The following is a 10388-nucleotide window of genomic DNA, read 5'->3' as shown; positions in this document are numbered from 1 at the left end:
CTCTTTGGCATATTAAACTGGGGCTTTGCTGTAGCTCTTAGCAAGGTAGTAACCACACTGTGTTTGCCATACCTGCTCAAGAGCTTAATAACCTTGGAAAATGGATGCCAGAAGCTTGAAAGAACATTCCAGAGGGAGAGGAGGGCTATCTTTAGCCACTTGGGAAACACTGCACCACTGAAGACTTAGCATGTGGACCTCCGCCCAAAGGAAGACTATGAATTGCTGAGAACTGGGCTCGGGGGTGGGGCCGCGGCTCAGTTGGCAGAGTGATTTGCTGGCATGTAAAAGACACTGAGTGTGACCCAAACACTCTGGCAAGAAAGGTGGTATCTGTCCGTCCATAATCCTAGCACTCAGAAAGTGGAAGTAGGGAGGACCAGAATTTCAATGTCATTCTTGGATGTATAGGTTCCAAGCCATCCTGGACTACACAAGCCTCTTTAAAAAATAAATAAACAAATAAGCCTCTGAATGTGAAGTTGTAGATGTTCCATTATTATGTTATTATTTTCCATTTTCCTTTGTATGAATGCCCAAGAGTGAGATAAAAATTTACACTGCAGCCGGGCGGTGGTGGCGCACGCCTTTAATCCCAGCACTTGGGAGGCAGAGGTAGGCGGATCTCTGTGAGTTCGAGACCAGCCTGGTCTACAAGAGCTAGTTCCAGGACAGGCTCCAAAGCCACAGAGAAACCCTGTCTCGATAAACCAAAAAAAAAAAAAAAAAAATTTACACTGCAGACAAACCCAAGCTTTCAATAAATGTAAATTAAAAATTCCAGGGCTAAGAAAATGCATCACGCCGGGCGGTGATGGTGCACGCCTTTAATCCCATCACTCTGGAGATAGAGGCAGGTGGATCTCTGTGAGTTCGAGGCCAGCCTGGTCTACAGAGCGAGTTCCAGGATAGGCTCCAAAGCTACAGAGAAACCTTGTCTAGAAAAAACAAAAAACAAACAAAACAAAACAAAAAAAAAAATCAGGGGGCTGGAGAGATGGCTCAGTGGTTAAGAGCATTGCCTGCTCTTCCAAAGGTCCTGAGTTCAATTTCCGGCAACCACATGGTGGCTCACAACCATCTGTAATGAGGTCTGGTGCCCTCTTCTGGCCTGCAGGCATACACACAGACAGAATATTGTATACATAATAAATAATACATATTTTTTTAAAAACAAAAAAAAATCACATGTATAACTGCTTTTTAAGATGTGAGGCATAAAATAATGTTGAGTTTTACAATTGATGTCTAGGAAAGGGATACTATTGGAAGAAAGAAGAAAAAATTTTTAAATAGAAAGAAAAATCAGCCCAGAAGGTAATGGTGGACACCTTAAATTCCAGCACTTGGGAGGCAGAGGCAGACGGATCTCGGTGAATTCGAGGCCAGCCAGGATAGAGAAACCTCCTGACAGCCCCCTCCCCACAAAGGAAAAATCTACTCCTTAATGAGTGTTTGGAGGTGGTGTAGAGGAAGGGGTGGAGCTGCACAGAGATGGCTCAATGGTTGAAAACATAATGCTTTTGCAGAGGGTTTAGATCTCAGCACTCAGGGACCCACATGCACACAAAACCATCTGTAATTCAAGTTTCAGGGAAGTCCTCTTCTGGTCTCCAAGGGCACTAGGCAAGCATACATGCAGACAAAAATTTGTACCATAAAGTAAAAATAAATGAGAAAAAAAAGCTTTTTTTTTAAAAAAAGGAAAGAGAAAACAAAACAAACAAAACCAACCAACCAAACCCCAAAACTGGGAAGTCTAGTTTCTGGGCTGGGTTAATTAAGTCGCTGTGGTAATCTAGACGGAGCAGTTTAGGACGAAGTTCATTTAGGAGAGGCTATATTGAAAAAAACATTCGGCTTTACGTTCTCAGGCGGGAAGGGTGTCAGGAGGGCCTCAAGAATTTGCACCCATGCTGAGCCACCGCAGCCCGTTGGATTTCAGGGTCCAGGTCACCTGGGTTTCCTTTCGCCAGGTGCTGTGGGCGGGAGCAGTAAGAGTGGCAGGAGCCTCCGGCTCAGCGATTGGTTGGTAGGCGCCACAAACCGCCTAACTCAAGCGCTGAGTCTGAGCTGGACGTTAAACAACCACCGTTGTATTGGCCAGTGAAGGAGGAGCAATGAATGAGAGGAGAACTGTGATTGGTGTAGTTGCAGGGGCGGGGCTGGGAGGACATGCCCCGCGTGGATTGGATATAGAGATTTCAACGTCACCCGAGAGGCGTGGTCATCGCCAATAAAGCCGCGAGTCGGCTCCGCACCTGCAGTAAGTTCCACAGCAATTAGAGTTCCGGAAAGCGCGTGTGAGGCGGAGCTCCGCAGTTCCGTCTGCTTCATCCGCAGCGGCTCCCTGTCTGTCTCGTTGCATTCTCCAGAGAGGGACGGACCTCCACTTCCTCTATCAGAAAAATGTGAGTTGACTCTGGTCTAGGGTCCTCGACACCTCCTTACGGACTCTCCCTCCGCAGTGTCCAACTCTGCGGGACGGAAAATGGCGCATTGCAGCAGCTGCAGCGACGCCGGGAACCACCAGCTCGCGCCGCCCCCAGACCGGGCCACCCCGGGATGCGGGCAGCGCTCCATCCCTCACCAACTGCAGTCGGCACTCCTCTGCAGGGCAGGGGCGCGGGGGTCCCATGTTCATTGCATCCTCTCCTCTCGTCTTTGTATCGTGGAAGCCCAAAGGGGAAGAATTGGGGGAGGTATAGATAACGGGCAGGGAACTGGGAGACCCTTCTTGTTTGACAGAATCTGCCTCTGGGAAGACTTATTGGTGCACCCGTCCGTAGTAACTCGGGTTGCCTGCAGGCTCTGGGTTTCTGCATGCCCCTCACCCAAAAAAGTGTGATGTACCTACCCCATGGCTGCGAGCAAAGCTGCAGAAACTTACTTGCTAGTTCTGTGGCGCCTTGTGAGCCGCTCAGAAAGTCTCAGGGGACAGTGGCAAGAGATGCAGCCGTTTATGCTAAGGTGCTTTCCAGTGATCAAGCCCTAGCCAAGTATTGGAAGAGAATTAGGGAGGCCAGTGAATTCTTCATTTCATCCAAAACACATAGTTCGTCTCCAGTTGTGTTCAGCATCACCGTCTTCTGAAGATCTGTGGCTAAATTAAGAACTCCCTTCATGATCACATACACATAATGAAGGATTTCCTTTCTATTCATTGCCTGGATTGCTTGCCTGGTGCTAGATGTATTTTTGTGTGTGTGTGCTTACATTTTCCCTCTCTCCCTCCCTCTTTCCTCCTCTCCCTTTCTCTATCCCTCCCTTGTTTGGCTTTTCCAGACCAGGTTTCTCTGTGTAACCCTGGCTGTCCCAGAACTCCCTCTATAGACCAGGCTAGCCTCGAACTCAGAGATCTGCCTGCCCCTGCCTCCCAAGTGCTGGAATTAAAGGTGTGCGCCACTCGGTTTGTGTTGCTTCTTTTGATGATTAAAAAAAAAAAAAGATTGACTTGTATTACATAAGGATTATAACTCCCTGGGTAGGTTAATGTGGAGTGTTTCCAGCTCCTAACAAGTAGTAAGTGAAGTGAGCCCTCTAAAAGCTCACAGTCATCCCATCCTTTCTTTTTGGGTTCTGTGGTTTTAACATTTTGTGCATTTTGACAAAGTACTTTATTTGGGGAGGGGCCCTTCGTAGCCGACTCGCTCCAGGTGGTTTCGTGTGTGAGGCTGGAGGAGGTAGGGAAAGCATGATGGCTAGCCGGGGATCACGAGGTCTCTGACCTTAGTCTTGTCATTGGTGCCACCATCCTGGACTCCTTCCAACACTAGCTGCTACCAACTCATTGGAATCCCTGCCCTCAGTCTAGAACCAGATTGCTTAGCTAGCTCAATAGCAGCGCAAGCCTGGTGGCTCCCATGGCTCTGCATCTTCCTTTCCTTCCTCAGTGTCTAGGGAGGACGTGGGAAAGTGACTCTTTAAATGGAAGAAGCCAATGTAATCTGAATATGGCCTCTCGAGGGACGAGAGCATCTTGTCTAGAAGAAAGTTACTTAGTTATGGAAAAGGAGATTCAAGGTATTCTATTGTGATTAATCAAGGAATTTACTTTTTTGGGAACTTCATGATGGCTTAACTTCTACCTTATTTATTCTTGGACTTCTCTGGCAAGGATGTTTTATGGGGTTTAAGAAATTTCTATTCTCCATCAAATTTTAGATATCTCTCTTTACCTTGCTTGTGCAGCCTCCACATGGCAGGGAAAAAAATCTCCTTTTGTAGGTTTGATTTTGGGAACTTGTTAGCTGGTGAGTGTCAAAGACAAGTTTATCTTAAAGACCTCACATTTACTACACATGTGGGCGCACACCTTTAACCCTGGCACTTGGGAGGCAGAGGCAGGTGGATCTCGGTTTTAGGCTAGGCTGGTCTACAGAGAGAGTTCTGGGACAGCTAGGGAACAGGAAATACCTGCCTCTAAATTTGTTTAAATAATAAATACAAGCCGGGCGGTGGTGGCGCACGCCTTTAATCCCAGCACTTGGGAGGAAGAGGCAGGCAGATCTCTGTGAGTTCGAGACCAGCCTGGTCTACAAGAGCTAGTTCCAGGACAGGCTCCAAAACCACAGAGAAACCCTGTCTCGAAAAACCAAAAATAAATAAATAAATAAATAAATAAAATAAATACATAAGAAAAGAAAAGAAAAAAATCCAACCAACCAAAAACCAAAACCAAAGACAAGACCAAGCCCACTCAGAACCATTCCCTCCAAGGCCATGAGTGCTCTTGGCTGCCAGTGCGGGAAGAGGGGCTCATCCTCACATGTTGCGCAGTGGTGCAGTTCAAGCTTTCTCTCCGGACCCGGGCCCAGGGCAGCACCCTGAGACTCTGCCGAGTCTGAAGAAGGATGGGATGGGACGACATTGCTGCATGTACAGGAAGATTATTTCTAGCGTTTTTACTTTTGGTCTGTGCTCTTGGAACAATTAATGTAATTGCTTTAAGCCCCAGATTCAATTTAAATGAAACCCCTATCTTCTCTCTGCCAAAAATAACGCAAATACCCCTGACTCACTCCGTCTATGCAGACGCTGCCTTTGGTGAGTCTCCAGATTGTTTTTACAGCAGCTGTCTGCACCAATTATAGTAGAAAACCTAACTGTGGTCGGGCCCCCACAAGCTTGCCCCTGTCATACTCCAACCAGAGTACAGCTGTCCTTACAGTTTAGTCTTTTCTATAAATCTCTTCTCTTCTGGCTTGGGTTTTCCTGTTTTATTTCATGGGAAGAACTTCTAATGGCCAGGCAAATTCCATTTAGGTCAAGGCTGGCGTGTTTGTCCCTATGGCCATTTGCCAGAGGATGTGCCTGAGTTTACATCACAGGGTAGGCCCAATCAAGATCTCTTAATGGCACTGCGACCCTCATCCAAATGGCAGGAGATCTTTCGTCCTCTGCCCCGTGTCTCTAGGCTGTATCTCAGCTCTTGGGATTGCAGAGGAGCTAAACAGTTCTCTGTTTGCATTCACGCTTTGCTTGGTGGTACGTGCCAATGCCTGTGAGTCTCTCCTTGTCTCAGTCACTGTACTGTTTGCTTCTCTCCACAGGTCTGCTCCAGCTCAGCCACCCGCTGAAGGAACAGAAGGGGCTGCCCCAGGTGGAGGTCCTCCTGGTCCTCCTCCTAATTTGACCAGTAATAGACGACTACAGCAAACCCAGGCACAAGTGGAGGAGGTAGGTACCTGACCAATCCCTGAGAGTTTCTAAACCAAGAATCTCGGGAACAGAAAGCATCATCTCATCTGTTCTCCTCTATACAGGGCCAAACAGCCCTTGGACTCACAGGCTTTGGCTTGTGATCTCCCGGGCATTGCTCATTTCCTGTCTCTAGTAGGGAAATCTCAGAAGCTCTGTTCCTGCACCCCCTCAGGTGGTGGACATCATGCGTGTGAATGTGGACAAGGTCCTAGAGAGGGACCAGAAGCTGTCAGAGTTGGATGACCGAGCTGACGCCTTGCAGGCCGGAGCGTCACAGTTTGAGAGCAGTGCTGCCAAGCTGAAAAGGAAGTACTGGTGGAAAAACTGCAAGGTGCGCCTCCCTGCCCTCGCCTGCTTTTCCCTCTGAGGTCTGCACACCTCCTTGATATGCATTACCTGTATTGGCCGCCAGGGTAGGCTAGAGTATTCAGAACCACAGAGAAAGCCCTGTGTAGAGGAATTTAAAATTTAGGCTAGTAAAGTGGCTTTTTTTCCAGAAATTTTTGCCTGGCTCTTCTTCAGACCCCCAACAGCAAGACCCTGGCTCAGTACATGTATTACAGTGTCTGTAGACGCAGCCAGCACTTCACAAAATTTGCCTTTCAATTGGAATTCCAAGAAAGAATGAACAGGCATCGGGAGCTAAGCAGAAACAAGGCTGAGTGTCTGTGCTCTGTCTTTATGAACCTGAGAGAAGCAGAAGCCTGTGGGTGTCTTCTCGTCTCTAGTCCTGTTCCCTTCTTCCCTCCTGAGTCCAAGGGCTCATGCTCTGTCTCCTCAGATGATGATCATGCTGGGAGCCATCTGTGCCATCATTGTGGTCGTTATTGTAAGTAAGTATCCCTGAGGTTGCCATGGGGTGAAGAGGTGGGAAGGTCCTGGAGTCTTCTCCCAGCCCTGCCTGCCTGCCTGCCTGCCTGCTGGGGAGTGGGGCTGCTCTGACTGAGGTATGGAGATTGCTGCTGTGGGATCATCGCCTGGTTGGTGGGGGGAGGGAGGGCAAAGACAAGGAGATTCCTTGATGGACAAACCTCCCCCTTCAAAGAATTGTGGGAAGATGGCCCCTTCTGCTGAGAAGTGTGCCTGTGTCCCAGGGAGACCTTGGGACTGGGTTGCCTGTAACTGAGAGACCTGGTTGTCTAGTAACGTGATGTAACTTGCCCTCTTGTTTTCTCCTGTCTCTTTTTTCTTCTTCGTCTGGGACTTCCTGATTCCTGTGTCCAGTCTACTTTTTTACTTGAGAATGTGCCATCCCGTCCCTGTTCTCCATTGCCATCCAAGTTCATGTCTTTTTCTTCCTGTCTGCTCTCTCAGCCAACTCCTTCATCTGCCTGTCTCCATTCTAGCCCAGGCTTCTCCGTCACCCATGCCTCCTTTTCTGTTGCAATCTTTGCCCTCTTCCTTCACACTAGAAATGCTGCGTGTGGCCGGTCGTGAAGTCACTACCCAAAGAGCAACAGCTGGCACCCCCTCCTTACCCCCGAGCTTAAAAGTGCTGTGGCCAGGGGAAGGAGCACAATGGGGATGGCAGAGGTGAGGTATCTGAGAAGCTGGCATGGCTGAGGGAAGTAGAAGGGTGTTTGGCTCCAGCTAGGCTGGCCTTCAGCACAAGGGACCCAGACTACTTGGGAAGTAATGACCTGCTGCCTGTTTTATATAATTGTTGGTAACCACTACCCTGGAACTTTTCCCTCATACCAGGCCTGTCTCGGGTCCCAGAGGTCTGTTTAAAGACAGGAGTCAAACTGGAATTTTGTAGTTACTGCTTGTCTGTCAATGTAAGATGTTCTGTGTCTTTGGGGAACTTTACAGCCTTAGACATTCTTCTCTGTGGGCCTAGAAAACAAGTGCTTACTGATTATAAAGACAGCAGGAGACTCTTACATTTTCCTAGAAGCCATCCCACATGCTTCTGTCTACAAGGAGCCGCTGTCTCCTCATCTTTTCTGAAGTGTTCTATGTTGCTCATGAGGGCACCAAATAATTCCAATCAGCTTTGAAATAGCAAGCATTTGGGAACATGCTTCTTGCCATCTTATTATTGAAGTTCAGCCTCCTTTGCTGTTGATAATGGGAACTGGGTGTGAAATGGTGAGACTCCCAGGCTCCCACAGAACCCCTTCCTCCACACCTTTCTCTCATTCTTGCCTGAGATAGGGATGTGGCAGGAAGGCCTTTCCAGCAAAGCCCGCAGCTCAGTCTTGGATGGGAGGGGTGCCAGCCTGTGACGGGTGTGCTGCGCACTGCGCCCGTGACAGGTGTGCTGCGCACTGCGCCCGTGACGGGTGTGCTCCGCACTGCGCCCGTGACAGGTGTGCTGTGCACTGCTGTGCCAGCATGGGGCCTCGCATCTGGAGTTGTCTGCTTCTCCTCCTTCAGTATCTTCTCTGGAACCATCCTCCCCCGTCTGAATTCTGCATTGCCTCCTCTCCTTCACTCACTTTGCATGCCCTGTGCGAATAGAGGCTGAAACCTGAGGATGGGAGCTGCTGCTGAGCCTCACGAGAGGATGCGCATGCCATAAACCCAGGTGCTAGGGGGGAGTGCAGGAGGGGGTGCTCTCAGGACTTTATTACTTCTGTCCTCTGGTCCACAAGCAGGAGGAGGCTGGGGCCGTGCCAGCCCGCGTGCCCCCTTTCCACGCAGCAGCATTTCACTCTGCAAAACCATCCTTCTTTCCCTTTGCCCATTTCCCACATTCCCTTCGTCCTGCCTCAGGGCGGGACTGAAGAGCTGAAGAAAGCAGTCAGTGTACTCTCCCAACGTCCCCCTGAAGCTCTCCACTATCCTCTGGGCTTCTCTTTGCCTAGTGCAGGGGGGATCACCGCTGAAGAAGAACCGACACTGTCCTCGATGTACTCCGAGCCTGGAGCAAATTTACCCAGTTGGCCCACCCAGTCCTAGCACGGGAATTCATTCCTGGGTTTCTGTCCCGCTAAGGCTTACCAGGTGTAGTTGGTTTTGTTCTTTTGGGGTGTTAGCCCTTTTACTTTCTTTCTCACCCCACCCCGAGCCCTCTTCTGTGTCTTTGCAGTCTCTTTCCTCCCACCGCCCATGTGCATGAGCAAGTATGCCTCTAACCCTGGGACTTTGCAGCCAGTGAAGCCAAGCTTCCCACATCCCCTTCTTTGGTTTGTCATGAGACGATGTGGGGTTTCCATTGTGTCTGTCATTGCCTCTGTCTTTTTCCTAACCCAGTCTCCTAGTTTATGTATAGAGTCGTAAGAGTTGTATTTCCACCAAAGGCATGTGACATATCTACCAATTTCATGTATTCTCAACGACGGCGAAAAATACAAATTCCTTCCACAACATCATTTTGGTTGTTGTTTGGGTTGTTGTGCTGGGGAGGGGAGAAGAGGGTGTCATCCTAGGTTGGCTGTAGACCAGAAGGGCTGCCTGGTGTGTGTTCTTCGGTCTTCCTGGAAATTAAAGTCTCTGTGTTGGCAGAGGAAGTGGTCTGTGTTCTTAGCCTTCGTACATGAAGCAGCCCAGCCCGTGCAGGTGCTGGTGAGAGGAAGTGATGACAGGAAGCTGAGTGGGCACTCACACTGGCAAACAACTGCAGGCTTTCTCAGGCCTCCCCTGGCTGCCTCCACCTGCTTATTGTCTTTTACGGGTTGTGCCTAGATGAGGCTTCCAGCCCTTACCTCCTTTTTCTCGTCCTCATGCATAGTTTGCTCCTCCCTTCTAATTAATTTTTTTAAAAATTTATTTTTAGTGTTTCAGGACAGGGGTTTCCAGTGTGCACCACTGTGCTTGTCTCTTAAATGCATTCTCCAGACTAAGGTCTTCTGAAATAGCAAGTTCGCTTTAGGACCTATTCCTTTTTATTTTAAGCATGTGAGCGTTTGCCTGCATGCTTCTATTTACACCACGTGTGCCTGGCACCCAGAAGAGGGCATTGGATCCCATGGATTTACACATGGTTGTGAGCCACCTTGTAGGTGCTGGGAAGCAAACCTCTTCAAGAGCAGCCAGTGTTCTGTGAAGTAGTAGTCTCTCCAGCCCCTCCAGCACCTTAAGATATTGCTCTGTGGCTCTAAGCCCAGGAATTTTTTTCTTTTTCTTTTTTCTCTTCTTTTCTCTTCGTTTTTTCTTTTTGAAGCAGGGTTTCTCTGTATCACAACCCTGGTTATTCTGGAACTCACTCTGTAGAGCAATCTGGCCTCAAACTCACAGAGCTCTGCCTACCTCTGCCCCTCAAGTGCTGGGATTAAAGGCACATTGCCTGTCAGCCCAGGGAATTTTTATTGTTTTTTTTTTTCAAGACAAGATTTCTCTGTGTAGCCGTGGCTGTCTTGAAAATCACTGTAGACCAGGCTGGCTTTGAACTCAGATCTGCCTGATGTGCTGGGATTAAATGCATGTACTACCACCCCTGTTTTGTTTTTTAAATTCTGTTTAGGGCTGGAGAGTTGGCTTGGGGTTAAGAGCACTTGTTCCTCTTGCAGAGGACCCACGTTTGATTCTCAGCACCCGCATGATGGTTTACAACCACCTGTAACTCCAGCCCCCGGTGAACTGATGCACACACATACATGCAGACAAAATGCTTATACACATAAAACAATAAAGTAGATGCATCTGAAGAGGACTTCCAGTGGACCCGGCTTCTCTCTCCAGCATCCACAACCGTGGATGACTCCAGCAACTCTTCTGACCTCTGCACAGACACACGCCCA

At 48.8% G+C, this 10388-nt stretch overlaps 1 protein-coding gene across 2 annotated transcripts; it reads left to right on the top strand.

Moving 5' to 3' along the window:
- The first annotated feature begins 2245 nt into the window (after positions 1–2245).
- Positions 2246–9017, top strand: Vamp1 (vesicle associated membrane protein 1). 2 transcript variants are annotated; one of them, XM_057790675.1, is made up of 6 exons: positions 2246–2411; positions 5553–5679; positions 5876–6034; positions 6485–6536; positions 7116–7236; positions 8016–9017. In XM_057790675.1, coding segments are annotated over exons 1-6 (612 nt in total). In that variant the 5' UTR covers positions 2246–2409; the 3' UTR covers positions 8167–9017. The 2 variants fall into 2 exon arrangements, with proteins under 2 accessions (XP_057646658.1, XP_057646668.1); XM_057790685.1 differs by having other exon boundaries at positions 2252–2411; positions 6928–8159.
- Positions 9018–10388: the final 1371 nt, after the last annotated feature.

The sequence above is a fragment of the Chionomys nivalis genome, chromosome 1 (genome assembly GCF_950005125.1).
Source record: "Chionomys nivalis chromosome 1, mChiNiv1.1, whole genome shotgun sequence".
NCBI lineage: Eukaryota > Metazoa > Chordata > Mammalia > Rodentia > Cricetidae > Chionomys > Chionomys nivalis.
This window is presented reverse-complemented; position numbering and strand designations above follow the sequence as displayed.